The following is a 24,473-nucleotide window of genomic DNA, read 5'->3' as shown; positions in this document are numbered from 1 at the left end:
AGAAGAAGATCCAGGTTCAGATCTTGATAATACTCTGCTACAGAAAGGAATAAAGGTTAGAGATCTGAACGGAAGGAGTCATTATATTCCGCTGCACCCAATGTAAGGTTTCTTAAACTTTATATGTGTTTAATTTATCGTTTTAGAAAGTTCATATTTAGGATGTTAATAAACATACTTGTGAGTAGATCTAAGATCCTGGTAAAATAATTTCCAACAAACCCGAACGGAGATCAATCTTAGAAAAGACCGTCTTCCCCTGAAGCTGATCGAACAAATCATCGATCCTAGGTAATGGATATTTATTCTTCACCGTCAGCTTGTTCAATTCCCTGTAGTCGATGCACATCCTCATAGATCCATCTTTCTTCTTGACGAATAAAACCGGGGCTCCCCAAGGTGACACACTGGGCCAAATAAACCCTATGTCAAATAACCCTTGGAGCTGAATCTTTAATTCCTTAAGTTCAGCTGGAGCCATTCTATACGGGGCTTTGGAAACCGGTTCCACTCCTGGTGCCAAATCTATCACGAAGTCAATCTCCCGCTGAGGTGGTAACCCTGGAAGTTCTTCGGGAAAAACATCCAAAAATTCCCGAACCACTTTGATGCCCTCTGGCCGAATAGTATCTGGCCGAGTGGTGTCCACCACCACAGCCAGAAACCCTAAGCATCCGCCATGTAATAACTCTCTAGCTGACATGGCCGAAATCACCGGGATCCGGGATCCCTGAACTGAACCAACAAACACAAATGGTTCTTCACTTTCTGGTTGGAAGATCACCATCTTCCTTTTACAATCTATACTCGCCGCATATTTAGATAGGAAATCAATTCCTAGAATAATGTCGAACTCTACTAAACTCATCTCTATCAAGTCAGCACTTAACTCTCTACCATCTATCCTGATCGGCATAGACCTAATCCATCTGTTGGAGATAACCAACTCTCCGCCAGGTAATAGGGTTCCAAACCCCGATTCATATCTATCGTACGGTCTATCCAATTTACTAAAGATTCTGGCCGCCACATAAGAATGTGTAGCCCCAGAATCAAACAGCACTGAATATAGCGAGTTATTAATAGAAAGCTGACCTGTGACAACTGATGGGCTGGCATCTGCATCAGCCTAAGTGATGGCGAACACCCTGGCTGGAGTGGGTATCGCCGGAGCTCTCGGTGCCTCTGAACGGAGCTGGGGACAGTCCCTCTTGAAGTGTCCGGGCATGCCACAGTGAAAGCAGCTGTGACCTTTGCACTCACCCCGATGGTGCCGTTTGCAGCTAGGGCACTCGGGATAGGAGAATCGGGTCTCAGTACCACCAGGACGACTCCCTCTGTTCTGGTTCCCCCGGAACCTCTTGTTTTGATTCGAGCCACCGGAAGCAGTGGGTGCTCTCTTCCTCTGATCAATGGCCGAGCCACTACTCCCCCTGCTAAAGCCTGATGCAGGAGGGGTAGGAGCCCCGCCACTCGCCGGAGTACTAGCTGACTCCGACATACACCCAACTGCGCCCTCAGCTCGCAGTGCCTTCTCCACCATCTGAGCATAGGTGGTGTTGTCGTCCGTGGTGATCATCAAATCATGTTTGATCTTGGCATTCAACCCGTCCAGATACTTCTCTTTCTTGCTGAAGTCGGTCGGCAGAATTCCCGAGGCTAACCTCGCCAACCGATCAAACTGAGTAGTATACTCAGTGACGCTCATATTCTCACGCTGGGTCAGGTGAGCGAACTCTTTCCTCTTGGCGCTTCTGACCGCCTCATTGTAGTACTTCGCGTTGAAGAGTTCCTGGAACCTTTCCCAGGTCATGGTGGTGACGTCGTGAATCTGAGACACCATGTCCCACCAGACCAGAGCGTCCTCCTGGAACTGGAAAGTGGCGCACACCACTCTGTCCTTACCGGTGACACCCATGAAGTTCAGGATCTTGGTAATCACCGTCAACCACTGCTCGACTTTCATCACGTCCGGACCTCCCAGGAAAACCGGAGGTACTTGCTTCCGGAACCGCTCATACAGAGGTTCCAATCTATTGGCCGCCACCACTATCTCGGCCTGGGTAGCAGGGGCAGGTGCCACTGGAACTACGGAGCCGGGCTGCGGGAGCACCCCGCCGTCTCAACCTACGAATCTCGAGGTCTTGTTCTTCAATCCGGGCTTGCATCTCCGCAAACCGAACCTCCCACTCTGGGCTCCCTAATCGGGCAGGGGAGCACAGGCAGCTGTGGCGGGTTCTCATCACCCCGACCACGAGCCACCGCCTCGGGGACCTCTCGCCTCGGCCCCTAATCGGCGGGGAAACCGAGCTCCCGACCTTGATTCGACCCCACCGAGTTGCCACGACTCCCGGTAGTCCGCCCGGCGTCCATCCGATTAACCGCACTGCGAAACCAAGAGTTGGCATATCAGGTCGTATTCAAGGAGAGCTTACTAATGCCGCTTAATTTGGAAATTAAAAACGAAACATGCGCCTATTCTACTATCAGGCTACTAACATGCTTCCTAACAGGCTTTTCTTTTTCATAACTGAATAAAATAAACTCGTGAAACGAGCTAACTGCTGATGATGATTGTACATGTCGTGACGATCTTCGAAAGACAACCTGGCGGCTCTGATACCAAATTGTAACACCCTAACTAACATAGGCGTATTACGTGATTTTTAAACATGCTGTGCAACTCGTTGCTAATCAACGAGGTTTATGAAAAACGTGATTAATTAAACTTTTTGCTTTTTAATTAAACTTGTAAAATAATATTACAAAAGACTCGAGATCCCGATTACAAAATCATTTACAAAAAGATTTAACTATTTATACAAAATAAATGTCGCCTAGCGACCCGTTACAAAATCAGCCTCGCTGTCCCGATGATCGTACGCTCCAGGCCTAACCGCCCCGACATGTACAACCTTCATAAGCTCGCTCACGGTCCATCAGCTTTAGCCTTGCCTTTACCTACACATAAACGTAGAACTGTGAGTCGACAGACTCAGTAAGAAAAGCATAATAATACTCATACATAAATCCCGGTCATGATCAGACGCCCATACCCCTGATCACAACCCTAACTGCCGTGTCCAACACGATGCGGAGTCCGCCTTTGCCGTGTCCAACACGGTGCATCGAGCCACTACCGCCGTGTCCAACACGGTACTGAGTTCTTAACGTTCATAGGGACGGTACTATTGACACGAAACAGCCTAATCGGTCGAACCGGTAATACTCATTGCGGTCATACTCCGGCTGTCTCGACGTGTTACTATATCCACGATCGGTCGGGCGGGTCATACTCCATTGTTGGTCATACTCCGGCTGTACCGACGGGATACGTCAATAGTACGGAACCACCAACCAAGTGTCGGCTGATCGGTCGAGCCGGTCATACTCCATTCTTGGTCATACTCCGGCACTCGGCGTGACAGGGTTGGATGGTTCGAAGCCAACATACATAACTAATGTAATCTAACAGGCTTCCTACATGCACGCTAAACATGTAATCTACATATGCATACTGTTATACTAATCTTACCTGGATTCCGAATTCAGGTGTGCCGGTCAACCTGACTGGAACTTTAACTAGCGCGGCGGATTACAGGCTCCTAAACCATAAAAATCACAACACTATAAGTGATACGCTAAATCACTTCCCGGGGACTTAAACTAGGAACTAAAAGTTTCCCTATCGATAAAAAGCATGGCAATACCCCCTAAAACATAAAATCGAGGAAATCTAAGGTTTCTGAAAATTCCCCAACCGGTAGACCGGTTGCCCAACCGGAATTCTGATTCTGGAAAATTCAGAACCCCCATCCGGAATTCCAGATGCACAACCGGAATTCCGGTTCCTCGCAGGCAGCAAACTCAAAAATTCATAACTTGCACAAATCGACTCCAAATCAATTCAAACCTTCCAGACCTACTCCATATGACCCAAAGAACATTTCTAAGGCATCAAAACCACCCAGATTGCACATAATCAAAATTCACCATTAGAGCTCAAGCTTTGAGTTCTAAACTCAAACTTGAGCAAACCTAGCTAGCATGCAATCAAATCCATCTAAACTTACTTAAACAAGCATAACTAAGCCTCTGAAAACAATTAAAAACATCAACAATATCACAGCAACAGATTCAATGCATTTATCTCAAAAATCATAGTTTTAGCTTAGAAAAATCATAACTTTACTCAACCTAACTATCATGCTTCAAAACAACCTAAATAACCCTAATCTAACAAGCTTTAAACCTCTGAAATTAAGAACAAATTCACAGCAGCAACAACATCTAACAATCATGCATTTACTCATAATTTCACCATTTTTATTAAAGAAAATAAAGGGAGAAAGTTAGAGATCACATACCACAATCAAGGGTTCACAAATTTATGATGAATCTAGCTTGAAAATTGAAGAAAACCAGCCCTAGAATTCCATGCAACCAGCCGAAAAAGAGAGAGGAAAAAGAGAGTGTTTTTGAATTTTCTATCTTTTTTCTAAGTTGTACTTTTTTGATAAAATGAAAAATGAAATAAAAGACACCTATATCATCTCATTTCAGCCAATATTAAAAGTCAAATAACATTTATTTTTTCATTAATAAACTCACTAAAGACAAAATATCAATGGGCAAAAAGACCATTTTGCCCCTCCACACTAAAATCACATAAAACACACTAAAGGGGTATTTTTGGGAAATTCTAAATTCTCGGCCATTCCCGACATTCCCAATGTCTAATAACCCGTCCCAAACTACTAACATACTAAGTTGTGATTTCTACTGAGCCAAACACTGGGTTCCAAAATACCGGGCACCGGAATGCAAAATTATGCAAACTACTACATGACATAAAGATGCATTTCTGAATCCAATAAATAACAGTATAATAAATTATTTAAATAGCTATAAATAATTTTCATAATTAATCATGATTAACTACTAATTTCCAAATTAAACTAAGCGGGCTTTACAGCCTATGTGTTTAATTTTATTATAGATGCATATAGGTTGTTGTTGCTAAATAAAATATCATAGTTCTTGATAGATTTTATTTAGGCCCATTTAGTTTTTGGGCCTATTCAATTAATAACAGTTGTTCATTTTAAGGTTAAATTCCTCTCTTTTGGGCCTTGTGTGAGAGTTGGGAGCCATAGTAGTGGGTACGACATACTGAACCCAGCACCCCCTCACATGAACCACCCCAATTGTGAAGGCCCATTTGCCTGATTTGAATAACTGTGCTAGGTTAATTAAACTAGTTTAACCTAATAAAATTGATTAGCAACATAATTAATTTCATTTATTTTGAAATTAATTTAAGAAAATTATAGTTTAAAGAATTTTTTATTCTAAGCTAAACTATATGTATTTTCTTGTATTTAATTAAATATAGAATTATAACCATCTAGATTCTTTCTGAAGCTTAATTTAAATTTTTCATTAAATATTCCTATTTAAGTTGATATTTAGTTATCTACAACTAACCAACTTAAATCTGAATATCTTTTGGATTTAAAATTTCAAAATTAAGCTGAGGAATTTTAGGCATTGGTTATTAAGATTCTTTAGATATTTTTTAAGTTAATATCTTTTCGAATATTAACTTAAAATGGAATATTTTAGATATTTTTTAGGTTAATAGCTTTTCGAATATTAACTTAAAATGGAATATTTTTGAATTAAGTGGTTACAACTTAATTTTTGATATTTAATTAAATTTAAATTTGAAAATATTTAAGTTCTAGAATTTTTCTAATACAACTTAAATTAGATATTTTTTCAAATTTTGTGGAAAAGATACTTAGTCAAATAAGATATTTTCTAGATAGTTATTTCTAGACTACTTATTATTTCTAATATTAAATAGGAAAATATTATACATTGTGAAATTAATTATTTAAATAATTAATTTTGGTACAATTTATTTTAAGTATATTTTTCCTAGTATTAAACTAGAGATTAATAACTAAGCCTTCTCTACACTTAATTATTTATTTCTTGAATTTAATTAACTTGAAAATTAAATATTTAAGTTGATTCTCATCATCATACTTAAATATTTCTTTTTCATGACACTTAATTAAATAGAAAATTATTTTTAGTTGAAATTTATTTTTTCAACTAAATTTAAATAATTTTCAAAATATATTTTTTATTTATTTTATTAATCAAATTTCGAAATTGCATTTCTTAAATGCTGGAATTTTGAATTTTATTTGAAAAATAGATTAAAGTTGTAAATTATTTATTTTAATTTTGGACCAACTTAAATCGATGATTTTTTCATTTAATGATTAATTAAAATAAATGAAGTAAAATATATTTTTCTTTATTTTATTAATCAATTTTCGAAATTGCATTTCATAATGCAAGATGATTTTGAATTTATCTTGAAAAATAGATTAAGTTGTAAATTAATTATTTATTTTAATTAATTCTTTGATCAACTTAAATCAATGATTTTTTCATTTATTGATTAATTTAAAATAAATTGAATTAAAGTATATTATTAGAAATTGAATTAATTAGTCAAACGAAAATCTAGATAGATGATATTTTTGCTTGAAGTATTTTTCTAGTGTATTTAATTAAATAGAAAATTAATATTTAAGTTGATTTTCATCATCATACTTAAATATTTGAAATTTTTCTTATATATTTAATTAAATAGGAAAATTATATTTTTTGTTGTAAATTAATTTTATTAATTAATTTTGGGCCAACATTAAATTAGAATAATTTTTCCAGGATTAATTTTTTTTATTTCAACATGCATTTTCGAAAATTGTGTCCTAGAATACTTTAATTTTTCGAAATGCAATATATATTTATAGAAAATTAAATTTGAGTTGTAAATTAATTTAAATTAATTTTGTAACAACTTAAATTGAATATTTTCTAAATATTTATTGGAAATTATTACTAAGATGGAAATAATTCATGTTATTTTCATATCCATCTAAGTAAAATTTATAAATATTAAATTAAAATTTATATTTAGAATTTTTCATTCTAAATTGGAAATTTTAAATAAATATATATTTAAAATAAATAGATTAAATAAAGAGAATCAAAGAAAATACAACTCACTTTAAATAATGAGCTTGATTATTATTAAGATATTTGATCTCCATTGTTGGTCTTACAAAAGTTAAATGTTTTCAATATAACCTCGAGACGCTAGACTTCGTCCCCCTATGGATGGTTATTCGTTGAACGCATTTAACACCGTAAAATCTCATTTGATAAGTGTTTTGTAAGTTTTCGTCTCTATTAGACTCTCCCCTACGGTGACTACTTAGAGATAAACTTATGAAACATGAAACAATGGTGGAAGCTCATAAAATGAGAATAACCTTGACTCTCGCCTACCGGGACAACGTTGAATTTTTATTTTGATCGAATAAAAGGTTGCTAGAATGGTTTCTATTTTAGATGAGCTGACAACTCTATTCAATAAATGATACTTTGACTCTCGCCTACCGGGACACTGTATCAGTTTGTTGAAAACCTTGGAAATTATTTAGGATTGTATGTTTTAGTATTTTCACTAGTCATTCCTACTTGCTATATGTTTATAATTTCTGAATTGTGTATGAATTTATATTGAACCATGTTATTTTCTGTTATTAAGTTGTAGTTTAATTTCGAATCTTCATTGTTGGTCTAACATGTTTGTTTTTCTAATGAGATAAATCCCTAATGGATTTTCACCATTAGACATACATAATAGTGTAAGATCTCGAAAGATAAATATTGTATGTGCAACATCTAGCTGTTCATCAATTGATGACACCTTAGACTAGTATTTTTACAATATGAAACAAGAAGATTACATAAATAAGATTACTTTGTCTTTCGCTAATTGAAGCATCGTTGGATTCTTATTTATAAACGAAATTATCCTAATTCCTCTTAGCTTATTCATTTCGAATTAGCTCAATAATATATCATTGGATGAATGGTCTATAAATCATTTCATGTCATTATATTTTCTCTTAAGAAATTAAATGACGCATATGATTATAATCCCGAAATTCTATTCCCAATTGATATAAATCCTCAATCTTAGAAATCTCCTACTTGTATGGGCAAATATGACTTAGAGTTTGTATTAGTAGTGCTGGTCCAAGATAGAATTACTCATTATATTTGGTATAAATTTAGGTCTTTGACTTTAATTTTAGATTTCAAATAGAAATTTTCTTATATTTCTAATTCCAGAATACAATACAGTTACACTTTCTCAAGTGTTTAATATCCATCTTCTATTAATGGATTAAAACTGTATGGAATGTGAGTTAGGTATTCTGTGACCAGGATCCACTTGCAGTATTCTAAGAACTCTTTGATGTAACTAAAACTATGTCATCAAAAGACACTACCACATGTTTTTTAATCTATGGCATTTGTATCTTGTTCATAGTGGATTTGACAAAATCAATCTCTGCAAAGAGTTAATATGCCTATATCCACTGAAAGTAGTTCATCTCATTCGCAGATGAATGTACATTCAGGGGTGGATATGAGTTTTTCGTTGTATTCTTAAAACGATCACTCTAGATTATACCTTATGCAAAGAAATTTGAAATTTTTTAAAAATTTCATTAATTTCTAGCAATGGTTAAAACCATTAAAGTAAGTGGTTAAAGATCTTGCGAACTGATAGGGGTGGAGAAATAGTTAATAGATATGTAGTTCAAAGATCATCAAATTGATTTTTGAATTATATCCAAACTTACCTCCCTAGAAATTTCGAGTTGCATGTTGATGATTAGTTACTAGTCGTTGCCTAATTCCTTCTATGGTAATACAATTTCAGAATGATGTAATGATTGTATACTTAATGTAAATCATTACTAGACTCATGGATGACCTAATCAAAATCTTAAGAAAAGCTAGAACTGTTAACCATGGTTTGTTAGCTATTCTAAGTGATTAGGGGTGGACCATCCCATAGTCAATAGATAAGAAAGTGTTTGTTCAAACAAATACTACTTTTCTAAGAAAATGACTAAGTCTGAAAAACAAGTAGCAAATAAAGGAGATATTTTTCTTGATTCCCAAAGTGTTCTATCATCTTATATAACATATGATGATCCCACTGCCTCTGTTGTCTTGTCACAACCGAAGAGATCAATACCATTTAGTTTTCTTCGACATAATTCACGGTACCTTGTCGTAGTGGGAGAGTTTCTAGGAACTCACCTTCTTATGACTTGGGAGACACTAGTGATTTAAATCCATTGTGAGTTTAAACAAGTAATGGATTGTCAAGATAAGAAACTAAGAAGAAAGCCAAAAGAACTATGGTTTAATCCATTCACATGGAGTAACCTAAAGTTTTCTATTACAAGGACATAAAAGGAAATTTTCGTTTATAAGTCTATTCAATGGACTTAACAAACTTCCTGTTCCTAGTATTATAGGTTTGAGGTTATTCAAACATATGGCTTGTGGTATACCTGGTAATTACTTACTCTAATGCAAGCAACTTACTTTAGTAAGATGCTGAAGCATTTTCTTTCTAATGGAAATCTATAGAAGCTTCACAACTTCTTAAACATGGATTTTATTTATCTAAGGAAAAGTTTCAACTATTCCAGAAAAGATAAAGCCATGAAAGAATTTATTAAATCAACAGTGAGAGGTCTTAGATATGCTTTTGTATGCCTTAGACCAGACACATGCTGTTGAGTGGGAGTAATGAGTAGGTATCAGATTAATCCAGGAGAAGAACATTGGAAGACAATCAAGTAAATCTTAAGATAAAGAAGAGGAACTATATGTTAGTCTATAATGGTGTGTTTAAAAATTCTTAGACTACACCATATCAGATTTCGAAATTTGCCTTTGTGCTAGTAAATCTTTCTGATAAGATGGTGGTTACTCTGGGGGTGGAATAGTGATTTTGGAGAAGTGTAAAAACCTATCTGAAGTTTCTAGGTCTACCAAAAAGGGACTGAATGTTAAAGCTGCAGGAAAGGTACTTATTCAGTCTAAGGAAAGTTCTATACATTTTTGGCATCATTCCAAATTGCCTTAAACTACTAGTGTTAATTTCCTGATTAACCAAAAGTAGTTGTCAAAGATATAGAATCCAGTATCCCAAGAGAGTAGACATATAGAGAGGAATTTCACATTATCAATGATTTTGTGATTAAAGGAAGAGTAATGGTGGAGAAAAGGTTGTGGTTAATTCAACCTTTCAGATCCTATTACGAGGAGTTTACTACTACTACACTTGATTTGTATATCAAGGTGTTGAGATTATTTGAAACGCACTTTTTGTTTTATATTAGTGCAAGTGGGAGTTTGTTGGGTTTTATGCCCTAAATAAAACTCTTTTCAATATAATCAGATTTACTTATTAATATAGATCAGAAAGAACATTTAATGTTGCATGGTTCACATGATTTATTTCATGATTATATGTACATAATGTATGAATTCATCTGAAACCCTTTTCACATACTTGATCATGTTTATTGTGCCGTCAACACATTGGAAAGTAAACATGACTATGTGAATAAAGTTTCCTAGATTTATCAGACACAGGGTTTTACTGATATGATAATCTACAACAAAGTTTACTTGCATTTGGAGAAGTGCTATGTTCTTTCCAGAGCATTGGTTAAAGTAAAGCTCAGGTTGGATGCATGGAGTATGCATCGGAAGGGATCGATATTGAATTTTGACTTAGCTTTAATTAAACTTACCGTAAAATCTATTCAAGTCAATATCGCCTAGTTGATCCTAGATCAAATGATCTTAATCCTGTTATGATTAGGCTCAATCTTGAAAGGCTATTCGTGTTCTTTGATTTGTTAGTTAAGCCTACTTTTAGGTCAGGGTGATACGTACATTTTGGGAACACGGTAGTGCAATTGAGTGGGAGCGCTATCATAAACATGGAATCTATAGCTTCTATCTGGCGAATAGTAAGCAAAGGATGATCTCCTTCGAGCTTGACCAAACGAACATAAATGGTGGAGTACTCATTTCAGATAAGCTGAAATATCATTTATACGGGGTCAAGTGTTTTAAGGATAAAATACATTGTAGGGTGTAACGGTAATTTAATCCCTTTACAGTGTAGATCATTCATATAGAGGATCATTGATCACATTAGGATTATAACAATGGATAACTAATGATGTGTCTATATGGTGGAACATATAGAGCATTCTATATACTGAGAGTGCAATTCTAAGTTCTATGCGTGGATTCAACGAAGAATTAATAAGTTAGTGAATTTTAGTGCTAAATTCTTGATCTACTTGTTGGAAGCTCGGTTATATAGACCCATGGTCCCCCCACTAGTTGAGATAATATTGCTTGTAAGAATCATGTAATTGGTTTTGATTAATCAATTATAATTCTCAAACTAGACTATGTCTATTTGTGAAATTTTCACTAAGTAAGGGTGAAATTGTAAAGAAAGAGTTTATAGGGGCATATTTGTTAATTATGATACTTTGTATTGTTCAATTAATAAATATGATAAATGACAATATTATTTAATAATTATTTATAGTTATTAAATAGTTAGAATTGGCATTTAAATGGTTGAATTAGAAAATTGGCGTTTTTGAGAAAATCAGATGCAGAAAAGGTAAAACTGCAAAATTGCAAAAAGTGAGGCCCAAATCCACTAGTATAGGGCCTGCCACTTTTGTAGGAAATTTAAACTGATATTTTCATTATTTTAATGCCAAATAATTCAAACCTAACCCTAGTGGAATGCTATAAATAGATAGTGAAAGCTTCAGGAAATTTAAACTAAAATTTCTACACTTTTCTTCTGACACTTCTGATTCAGAAAAACCTGAGCCTTCTCTCTCCCTATCTTTAGCAGCCACTTCCCTCTTCTTTTCTTCTTCAATATTTCGAAATCCTTAGTGTATGAGTAGTGCCCACACACAGCAAGTGATACCTCAATCATAGTGAGGAAGATCGTGAAGAAAGACTTTCAGCAAGAAGGAGGTTTCAGCATCAAAGATTCAGAGAAAGAGATCCAGGTTCAGATATTGATAATGCTCTGCTACAGAAAGGAATCAAGGGCTAGATATCTGAATAGAAGGAGTCATATTATTCCGCTGCACCCAATGTAAGGTTTCCTAAACTTTATATGTGTTTATTTATCGTTTTAGAAAGTTCATATTTAGGGTGTTAATAAACATACTTGTGAGTAGATCTAAGATCCTGGTAAAATAATTTCCAACAACATGGTGGGGATTGATCCCAATGTAATTACCTGTATCCTATACCTGTATAAGAACATCCCAGTAAAGAGACAAAATAGGAGGCTCCTTGATGAGACAAGATATGTTGCCTTAAAGGAAGAAGTAGATAAACTTCTTGCTAGCAATTTTATTCGAGAAGCGTTCTACCCTATTTGAGTGGCCAACCTGTTTTGTTCCAAAACCAAATGAAAAGTGGTGCACATGCATTGACTTTACAAATTTGATGGGAAAACGGACTGTCTTGCACCAAGTCAAGGCTCGGTGAATAGCCTCAGCTTCAACGAAGATTGGAGAAATACCTAAGGTTGCAGAAGAGTAGAATCCTGCTATTACACGATCATTTGAATCTTGAACAATGGCCCCATATCCATGTTTGTTATCCTGACTTCTTATTGCAGCATCAACACTGAGCTTATATTGCCCTGTAACAAGTAATAAGGAAACTGGTCTTGACTGAGCGACCTCTAAGTTTTGCGTGGAATAATTTGATTAGAATGTGATCCTCGTCTAGGCTGAGTTGTAGTCCTGCAAATAAGAAATAATAAAAGGTTTATATTCATATAAACAGGCTTCTCATCTGCAAATAGTAATTTGTTATGAAGGTTCCATATAGCCCATAAAATGCCAAAAAAATACAGCCAATTTGTCTTTTTGAAAAGTATTGAACACTCTCAGTAATAATTCTTTTATATCACACAATTCCCGTTGTTATTGAAAAAAGTTGAGAAACTAGTACACTTCCAACATTTACAAGCCCTGGAACACTCTAAAAGGGAATGGGAGTAGTTAGGGTCAATATGGTTCAAGCGCAGGGAGCAATGAGAGTCATCAAGGATCTTTTTCGGAAGAGATTTAGTTTAGATGGGAGGAGGTGGTTAAAAGCTCTCCAAATAAAATGCTTTATTTTAGGAGAGATGTTTGAAGACCTAAATAAATTTATAATTGGAACTTGTATTATATTTCACACTTTAGTTTTCTATGAATTATTTCAACAAACACTGAAGGCATTTAAATTTAAGAATATTTTTATTCATAAAATTTAAGCAATGATTCTAACAAATAGAGGCACACATATATATAAACATAGGATGAAGAAGAAACCATAAAATTCATACCAGAGAAAAGGGAGAAAAGCAATACCAATTCATTGATAGAAATAGAAGATTACGTACTATTAAATGGAATTGAATCAATTTCCGTCAATATGGTGGAGATGTAGTGCCGGTGGTTGTGGCAGAGATGGTAACAATAATATAGTTTCGATGGTTGTAGTAGAGGCGGATATGGTGACTGTTACAGAGGTAAAATACTACTACATCTGTGGAGAGTGTAGATCTTCACGACATTGAGTAAGAAGGAAAAGAGTTGTTTTGCAAGGGTAGTTTGGAAAAGTTAATTAAAAAATAGGAGTTCTACTTGCACTCCATAAAATAATAAAGACACTCTATTATTAAAAAAAAATCTTAAATAATTTTTAAAAATTACTCTTAATTTTTTTTTCAAATTTTTTCTAACATTATTTTATGTTAATTGCAATATTGATTTTTTCATATTTTTTTTAAATCATTTATAATTTTTTTTTTATTTTTTTGTAAGAAAATTTCAAATAATTTTTTTGTCACAATATTTAAAAAATAATTTATTTTGTTTGATAGGTATATTTTTTAATATCATGAATTAGAACAAAAAAGTTAAAAATAAAGTATAATTAAATATATATTTTATGTAAAATAAAAATTATCAAAATTACTGTTTTTAAATTTTTTTACATTTTTACGAAATTCTACATAGAAATTTCTATTGCAACTAGCGCTGCAACCTAAATTGCAACAAAAAATCATACATAAACTCCTATTGCAACTAACGCTGCAACCACTTTAGAAATCCAAACCGTAAATTTGAAAAAAAAAAAATTAAAAAAATAGTATATGGGATAATTCTAAAAAAAAATTAGGGTGTAAACAAAATTTCTCTAAAAAATAGGTAAAAATTAACTTAAAAAACTTTTGAGGGTAATTTTAGTTAATTAACCCCTCAAAAAAAGAATAATTATCAACTTATATTCATGGTACAATATGGTGGAGTGGAGATAAAATAAGATGTGTATATAGGTAATATGTATATTTTTTTTTTACTTAATGATTAAAATTACTCATGAATTTACGATGCAGAGATCTGCAAATAGCGTAGGAACTTCTTTGAACCTGGATAACTCATCGTTTAACCGAAAGGCATGCTTTGTCAAACCGTAAACAGCTAAAATCAGCGAGCAACATGAGACAAAACTGTTCTAAAAAATTTATACAATAAAGCTATAACGTTCCCAAACAACACACTTAGGCTCGTTTGGAATGCCGTATTAGGTCGTATTGTATTGTATTGTATTGTATTGAATTGTATTTTATGCAATATTTTTATGTAAAACTATATGTGATATTAACTTTTATGGACACCTAAATATATAATATTTTAGTATAAATTAAAGTTTAACATAGTATTATATAAAAATATGATACATAATCCAATTCAATATAATACAATACAATACAATACGATCTAATACGGCGTTCCAAACGAGCCCTTAAAGAACTAGAGCTTTAATTTCATATATTTATCCTTTCTTCCAAAAAAAAAAAAAAAAAAAAAAAGAAAGAAAGAAAGAAAGTTGAGATTTGAGATGATTGAATGGTGATTTAATAAGGGAAATTTCAATTTTTGACCCTAATAAAATACCCCATTTCAAAATATATACCCTCCACTAATTTATACAAATTAATTCCACTATTACTCATTTGTACCCAAAATACCCCTCAAATTTAATTTTCCTATTCACACTCTCTTTCCGTCTTTCCCTCTCTTTCACTCTCTCTCTCTCTCTCTCTCTCTCTCTCTCTCTCTCTCTCTCTCTCTCTCTCTCTCTCTCTCTCTCTCTCTCTCTCTCTCTCTCTCTCTCTCTGTCGTTCCATCTCTCTCTCTGGCGTTCCCTATCCCTCTTCGACATCGAACCAGTCCCAACAACACCCCACCACGACCAGTGAGCACCACGAACCACGACCCAGTGACCACCACGAACCACCACGACCAGTGACCACCACGACCCAGTGACCACCACGACCAGTGACCAGTGAGCACCACCACGACCCAGTGACCACCACGAACCACCACGAACCACCACGGACCACCACAAAACGTCGCCACCACCACCACCCGTGATCGTCGACACCGAACAGAGCCCATCGCCACCACGAGCAGTACCCGTCGCCACCACCACCCGTGATCATTAAAAGGTAATGTTTATTTTTGAGAAAAAAAATACATTTTTCATAGATTTGGATGCCAATTATTGCATGTTGTTGAGATTAGTGGATTTTGTGTAGCTTTTGTGATCTTTAGGTTGTAGATTGTAGTGTTTCAATGAAATCTGTGTAAATTACAGGGTTGTCGATGACATGTCGATAGGTTGTCGATAGGATGTCGATAGATTGAGTGTCTGTTTGAATTTTGCTGTAATTTGTATGTCGATAGGATATCGCTTGTATGTCGATAGGATGTCGACTGGTAGTTTAAGTGTATTTCTGCCCTATATTGTCGACGACTTGTCGACAGTATGTCGATGGTATGTCGATTAAATTAACTTGTTGATTGTTAGGTTGTATTGTCGACTGAATGTCGACAGTATGTCGACAGTATGTCGACAGTATGTCGACAGTATGTCGATATATTGTGTAATTGTTATTTGATTGAATTGTCGACTGAATGTCGACAGGATGTCGATATTTTGTCGACATGAAAGTATTTTGTCTGCTTTTGATAATGTCGACATAATGTCGACGGTATGTCGACATAATGTCGACATGTTTGTTTTGAAATTTTTGTGTGCTTACTGTTAGATAATGTCGACTGAATATCGACATGATGTCGATGTTATGTCGACCATTTTAAATTTTTTTGGCAGCTTTATTTATTTGTTTTTTTGTTTTTTTAGATTGCTCCCAAACTCATTATTCCAGCCACCGAGCATTTTACTGGCCGCGTCACATATAGGGGCACTGGAGTGTTTGCAAAAATCAAAGCTCGGTTTGAGGAGTTCAACCTTAATAACACGGTGAAGGAAAGCCATTTCGGGAACTTCTGGAATGTCGTTCCCTTGACATTCTCCTCGGTGTTATTTCACCAGCTGATGCTCCACAAAATGAAAGTGGATGCTCAGGAGGAGTTGAGGATGAGGTTTTATGTTGGTCGGAAGGAGGTCCGATTCGGGGTGCTGGAGTTTGCACTCATTACGGGTTTGGACTTCTCCTCGGGGCCAACAGAAGAGGAGAAGGTTGCGCAGGTCGCGCGCTCGGGGTCAGACCGATTGATCAACAGATATTTCAACCGGTCTGATAGTGTGAAGACAGAAGCACTCCAACTTCAGTTCACAAACTGCCAGAACCCGGAAGACTTGTACAAGCTCGGCTTGTGCTTGTTTGTGGAGTCAGTGCTTCTGGGCCGTGAGGCAAACGCGCTGATCACGCCTCACATACTTAGATATGTGGAAGACCTCGAGTTCTTCTTCCGGATTCCTTGGGGGAAGCACTCATTCGCCAGACTCATGCACTCGCTTCAGAAAGACATGTTGAAACAGAAGGCCAACTACGAGAAGAAGCTGAGTTCGGATGTTCAGCACGAGTGCAAATACACAGCATATGGCTTCGCACCTGCAGTACAATATTGGGCGTACGAGGCCATTTTGGAGGTTGGGAAGAGGTATGGCACGAACCACGGGATTCGGTTCCCCAGGATGCTTAGCTGGACAAGCAAAGGCGATATTGGGAAGAAAGACGTCAGCGCATTATTTTCTAGACGGGTATGATTTTCACTTATGTTCAGAATAATTATTTAACATAAATGCTTGTAATAAATGCTAAATGGTTTTATTTTGATATTTTTTAAACCATAAACAGAATCTGGAAGTGGTGAAGGGGCTACTTCCACGAACAGAGGAGGAGGCATTTGTGAGGACAATATCTTACGATGGTGTGGAGAACCTGGTTGATGATGTTGTGGATGACACAGAGGCTGAGGCAGGTAGTCAGGTACCAGAGACTCAGGTCCCAGACACTCAGGAAAGAGACACTCAGGTACCAATTTTTGGAACTTTTTTTTTATGTCTTTATTTTTTATTGTTTTTGTTTTGTGATATTTGTTACATTGTGGAATTATCGTATGCTTACCGTATTTTTTTGATATATATTTTTTCAGGCCGCGGTTCAGAACCTCAGCCCAGTGCACCATCTTCATCAGGCGTTCGGGGTGCCGAGTACACTGATTTAGTGGCTCGGTTGGATAGGATCGAGGCTGACACTCAGGGTCTGTATGCTGCTCATGTCGAGCTGAAGAAGGCATACGAGACCAGCCATGTAGAGCTGAAGGGTGGTCAGAACGTAATTATGGAGCAGCTCAGACACATATTGGCCATGTTGAATCGTCCGCCAACGACAGCTTCAGCACCGGAGGCCCCAGCAGATCCATCTACCCCACCGCCAGCTGCTTCACCCCCAGTAGAAGAGGATGAGGTCTTCCCCGACGATTACGATCCTTATGAGGGAGCTCCAGCGACTCCGATCGAGGCACAACCTCTTATCCATGTACATGACACCGAGTCGCAGGGTGAGATTCTGTCCATAGAGGCACAACCTGCAGTGGTTAAGAGTCGGAAGAGGAAGAGAAAGCCTCCTGTATGGTTCGGTGACTATACAGAGATGAAGAGGAGACATAGGCCATCTTCGACTTTTGATCCCCTGGAGCCACCGGATGAGAAATTGTTAACCACTTTCCGAAAGTGGTGTGTTGGACTCATTCCGAACCACCGACTTCGGGATTTGAGAAGTGGTGATTACGGTCCAGGATTCTTTTGGATAATGCTCACACCAAAGGAATGGCTTACAGATGACGTAAGTAAAGTATTTTATAATATTACTTCACTTTACAACTTTATGTGCAATTAATATATTTTTTTGTCTAACTGACATTTCCCTTTATATGCAGCATATAGATGCAGCAATGCATCTGCTGAGGAGGCGACGCACCGACTATCCACTGACATTTCCTCAGAAGGGTATCATTCTCTCCACATTCGTGACCGCCATGATCAGCAGTGCATGGACGAGCCACAAGGGTCCGAGGAAAAACTTTAAATGGGAGGATTATATCCTGGACTACTGCACAGGGGCTCATAAGGTATTGTTTTAGTAAGATTTTAAATGTTAATTGTTTGGGAAGATTATTATGGTTTGTTAATTGTTTCGTTGTTCTCTGTAATTACAGTCCCAAGTCTTTGAGAGATGGAGGGGTAATGAGTTTATTTACTTCGTTCTGAACCTTCCCACGGCAAGGCACTGGGTCACAGTTGAAGTTGACATAGAGCTGTGGAAAATTAATGTCTACGACTGTGATTCCAGCGTCTGTCATTGGACTGCCTTGGAACCCATCCTGAAGGTTTGGGCAGAACTGCTGCCCTCGCTAATCCTTGCAACCGGGTAATTTCCACATAACAACCAGATCATGGCGTTAGCTAACTGTGACATCACGGTGCTTCCAAAAATGCACGTGACTCGAGCCACTCACGACTTAGTTCCGAAGTCAGCAACCAGGTACATAGCGATAAAAAAGTACTATAGTATTAAAATATGTTTTACGTTAGACTGACTTTACATTTTATTTTGCATTTAGTGGTGATTGTGGCGTGTATTGCATTGAGTATGTGGAGCATCTCATGATGCAGCGTGGATTGACCGATGTGACGCTAGACCGGATAGCTATGTTTCGTCAACGGTGGTGTGTCGATTTATTTTACCAAAATGTCGGCTGATTATATGTGTAATTATTGGGACATTGTATATTTTGTGTAATTAACATTACAGTTATGTATATATAGATTTTCTTTTCGTTCAAATTTTGATAATTATTCGTGGTTTCAAATATAAAATATCAACATTATTCAACAAAAATAACTATTAAACCTAAAAATAATTAAAATATTTAAAAAATATTCAACCTCAACAAAAATAACTATGACAAAATATGCATCATTACAATATATCAAATTTCCCAATGAATACGTACAAGACGCCTCAGATGCGGGCTTTGCATGTTGCTCTGTTGTGGCCTGAACTGCCACAGCGGCTGCAGTTTCGTGGTACAGAACCTTTTCTATCACCAGACGGGAAACGGTTCTCCCGTCTTCTTCCAGCGTTGCTTTTTCTTGGACGACCTACAGGCTTCTTTTCCACAGGTACCCCAACTTTCATATTCTTGATGTGTTCTGGGAGAACCCAATCATCCTCGTCACCAGCAAGATTGATGGTATCATCGTAAATCTTCCTCCACGTTTCTTTTGAATAATAAGGTGAGCAAAGCGTGTACACACTTGTGTTCGTTTTCAATGCCGCGGCACATGCATGAAGGCAAGGGAGTTTCAATAACGTGAACACGCCCCAGGTGCATGTTCTTTCAACTAGATTCACATCACCACCTCCTTCACCGTTAGGTCCCCTACCAACGTTATACAAATTGGCTCCATTTCGTTGGACGCGCCTGTACCTTGCATTTTCATGAATTTTTGCCAAGTTTTTTTCGAAGAGCGTGGCCAAAGGGGTGGCACATTTGTCAGCATTTTCGAGGCGATCAGCGAACCACGATTGGAGTGTGAACCTGATAAATTCAACCAAAGTAGTTATTGGATATTTCTGAACTCTTCGTGACACTATTGAAGCTTTCGGCAGCGTTGCTCGTCATGATGTTGTATCTATCGCCCAAACAATAAGGGTGAGCCCACTTCTCAAACCCTATACTCTCCACATATGCAGCAATGGCCGGATTCATCTTTCTAAGCTTCTCGAACTCTCTATCGCATTCAGTCTTCGACCATGCGTAAGCAACATTATATATTTGGTTGTGAAAAGCATCAGTCTTGAATTTGGCGTTCACGTTCATAACAATGTGGTGATAGCATGCACAGTGGACCGCTTCGGGAAAAACGAGTTCAACAGCATGATCAATGCTTTGATGCCTATCTGACACAAACACTAAGTTCTCAACCACGCCAATTGCTACCCTCAACTTCTGTAAGAAATACGTCCAGGAGTCGTTATTCTCACTGTCAACGATACCATAAGCAACCGGCAACAATTGGTTGTTCGCATCGTATGCCACAACAACTAACATTATACCGCCGTACTTCGTCTTCAAGAAGGTGCCATCGATACTCAAAACAGGACGACAAAAAGAAAAGCCCCTTCTACATGCACCGAGTGATATAAAACAGTACTTGAACCGTTCATCCTCTAAGTACAAGTCAGTAATGGTACCTGGATTCTTCTGTTCCAGCATGTACAAGTACCCAGGAAGCTTCATGTATGAAAACTCAGGCGTACCCCTAGCATACGTAAGTCCCATCTCCCTGCACCTCCACGCCTTCACATAACTCATACTGATACCGTAGTTGTCAAACATGTCCCTCTGTATGTCTTTAGCCTTGTACTTAGTTCCGTCTTGGGTGTACTTCCCCTTAATAAGGTGGCCAACTACCCATGGTGCTGCTTGACGGTGATCTGAACGTCTCGCATTCAAGTTACATGTGTGTTCATTGTGAAATACAGTGACCTCAAAGTTGTCAGAATGCATCTTCTTCCTCCCCTCAATCTCCATTTACAATGGAGCCTTGCATGTAACGTACAACACATCAGGGGATGACTTCTTCACCATCCACTCGAAATTGTTATTAAGTGCAAACCTACCCACAACTTGTCTCAGTTCTTCCTTGTTTTCATAAAAATTACCAAGCTCTATCACCCCTGCTTCCTTACTTTGTAAACAAGTAGTTAGCTCATGATTTTCCATTATATCTTCCTTTATCCACATGGGAGCTTTGAACTTGGTACAAACTTCAAAAGAGGAGAACGTTGAGAACGTTGCATGACGAGCATGTTCTTCGCCCGCTTGGTCGACTACTGCTAGTTCCAGGTGTAGTGCGATTTTCACTACGAGGTTGTCGTTCTCGCTGTGTACCTTGGTTACTCGGTACACACTCTAACCTCAACAATGGTCCCGCTACGGGTTCATCGACTTCTAAATCATGCTCATCGTCCATATTCAAATCTACAATAGGATCGTTATTGTAGAAGGGTGTATCGAACTCTTCAAACTGATGAAATCCTGTCGCTTCTTGTTCTTGCCCTACATTGGTCGGAACATCAAAATTGGTCGGAACCTCTAAATTGGCCGGAACCTCCTCATTCACACCAATCCCAACATCTGTTTCGGGAACGCAAGACCCTACCACACTCCGAGGGAGAGGATTAGTAGGCGGCGTAGGCTCCGAATTCCCAACTTTTCTCACCTTGGTCACGAATAATGGCATAAACTCTGTATTTGACATTGTTGCCCTCATCTCTAAAAACGTTCTCAGTTGGCGTTCTCTCTTAATAACCTCTGGTGCAACCATTTTTCCCTTCATGTACAAGGAACAAATCTCCAACTTTAAATCATACGCTACCGGATCAACTTCCAACTCTTCATATAAAAGTTGTCGCAGTTCTTGTAGGGTTGTCTCGGTTGTAACTGTCAACGTCAAGCTGCTATTTGCTTTGTAGATCCAATTATAATTCTCACATAACCAAACACCATCGTACGATACAACAAGGAACACTTTGTCTCCTGCAATTGCAAACCAAAAAAACAAGGTGAGTAAAGGAAAAAACACCCAAAAAAAAATAAAAATCGACATCCCATCGATATCAATAGACATAATGTCGATAATCACAACATCAGAAATTAGGGCACCAATTGTCGACATTGTGTCGACATACTATCGACATACAGTCGACAACCACACCAAGCATGCTCGCCATCGACATAATATCGACATACCATCGACATTCAATCGACAATTAACAACGGTTGCACATTTAATGTTAATAAATTTTACCTACGTTCCCAACAACCCTTCCCAACTGACACGTTGCATGTCAGACACGTGTCCTATCGACAACATGTCGACATGAAGTCGACATGGCGTCGACAAATGTGTTAGCAGTGGTACTAAATTGGCATGTTGTCGACATCATGTCGACATACTATCGACATTCAGTCGACAAATACACCATTTCATGCGTTTTCCCTGTACAGTTACGCATTTAATGACCATTAAATTTTCATACATTCCCAACATGTTTACTGCTCTCTAAAAGAAAATCCCTTTCTTATTCATAAGTGCTCTTGTCTTCTACTTCTCTCTTACTCTTAAAAATTTCTCTTATTCTCTTAAGTTCTAAATATGGCCCCAAGAAAGAACGGCAAATTCCCCATCTTAACTCCTGAAGAGCTGAAGCAGGAGCCTGATGTTGGCATAGTTACTCCTGAAATGCAGAAAGTTTTTGACGCCCAAAGAGCTTTCGAAAGAGAACGATGTGGGAACGAGTTCAGGTTCAGGCAACTTGAAGCTCATTTTTGCAAAACTGGTGTATGGCCGGCTCCACCACCAGGGTTCCCCGAAGGATGCCGTCGTTGCAAACTAGGCATCTTTAACGGTAAACCGGTGAAGCCTGGAACATTATGCAAGTATTGCAAGGCTCACCCACAAGCCAAAGAATTTAAAAAAAAATAATTTCTTATGTTATGGCTTGTGGTGAGTTTTATTTAATGTTTGTTTTTTTTTTATGAACTTTATTTTCTGTTTTTTTTTTATGTTTTTTTATGTTATTTTATGTTTTTAATGAACTCTATTTAATTTTAATGTTATGTTATGTTTATCTTTTATTCACGGTTTTTTTTATTTGCATCGATATTTTGTCGACATCATGTCGACAAAATATCGACAACTACTAAAAAAAGAAAAATGCTTATTGTCGACATTCTGTCGACAACTGTCGACAAAATGTCGACAAATAGTAAATACCAAGTTGGTTGCATGATGTCGATAACATGTCGACATTATGTCGACATAACGTCGATAATGGTCGTCACTGACCTTCACTTTTGTAATCATCGACAAACCATCGACATAGTATCGATATATCATCGATAACTCTGGAAAACCCAGAATTCGACTGAAAACCAGATCTGCCAGATCTCAACAATTTCAGACCAAAAAACAGCAGTTCCAACAATAAACACACATATAACAATTTTAAACTACATAAAGTCAAACAAAATGCTTAAAATACAACTTACCCATTATAATGGTGTAAGATTCTTGAGTGATATTGAGTTGTGCTTCGGTTTTCCACCAACACCCACCGAGAAAACAACCATTCAACAGGGAATAAAGAGAGTGAGACGGATAGAGGGAAATTTTTTGATAAATTTTTCAGTTTTTTTCTAGAGAGAGAGAGTGGTGCACGAGAGAGAGGGAAGAGGGAAAAAAAAGGGTAAAATGGGAAGTTCATGTAATTAATGGACTAAATTTGTACAAATTAAGGAAGTGTATAAATTTTGATATGACTTGTATTATTAGGGTCAAAAATTGAAATTTCCCTTTAATAATTAGGTATGATTTGCGTGCAAATATAGGAAAACAATAGCTAAAATTAATGGAAACAATCCTTGTCTTGCCTAGGATATTTGGGTCCCAATCTTACCGATTTTCTATTTTTAAACTTCTTCCACCAACCTTTATGCTGGCCCACTCCCAAAGTCAATCATATTATTGAGAAAGACTATACTAAGTAGTTTTTTTTTTTTTGTGCTTTTAATTATTATTATTATTATCATAAGTAACCAATAATATGTGTATATAAATGTTATTATTTTGGTGCCATTAAATTTATATAAATATATATATAAAAAAATTATATGTTTATTCTATATATTTAGGTGCGAATAATTTTTAGAATTTACATTAACAGCAGTACTTACGATAAAATTTTAATAGTTGGATAAATATTATGATTTAATCTATTCAAGTTTTTTTTTTCTTAAACTTCAAAACATAAAACATTTTGTTTTGTATTTTTACGGAATTTTACCTAAAAATTCTTATTAGAACTAGCGCTGCAGCCTAATTAATTGCAACAAAAAATCGTATAGAAACTCCTATTGCAACTAGCGCTGCGACTATTTTAAAAATTCAAATCGTAATTAAATTAAAATATATATATATGGTGTAATTCCCCAAAATATTATAGGCATACAAAATGTATGTTAAAATATACTCTCTATATATATTTTTAAAATGAATTTCCT

General features: G+C 36.7%; 1 protein-coding gene across 1 annotated transcript; it reads left to right on the top strand.

Annotated features, from left to right (window-relative positions):
- The first annotated feature begins 15,796 nt into the window (after positions 1 to 15,796).
- Positions 15,797 to 18,773, top strand: LOC133039602 (uncharacterized). Its single transcript, XM_061118500.1, has 7 exons — positions 15,797 to 15,864; positions 16,015 to 16,081; positions 16,234 to 16,410; positions 17,276 to 17,318; positions 17,493 to 18,184; positions 18,279 to 18,470; positions 18,558 to 18,773. Exons 1-7 carry the CDS (start codon positions 15,797 to 15,799, stop codon positions 18,771 to 18,773), a joined length of 1,455 nt encoding a protein of 484 aa, XP_060974483.1.
- Positions 18,774 to 24,473: the final 5,700 nt, after the last annotated feature.

This window comes from Cannabis sativa, chromosome 7 (assembly GCF_029168945.1).
Source record: "Cannabis sativa cultivar Pink pepper isolate KNU-18-1 chromosome 7, ASM2916894v1, whole genome shotgun sequence".
Taxonomy (NCBI): Eukaryota; Viridiplantae; Streptophyta; class Magnoliopsida; order Rosales; family Cannabaceae; genus Cannabis; species Cannabis sativa.
This window is presented reverse-complemented; position numbering and strand designations above follow the sequence as displayed.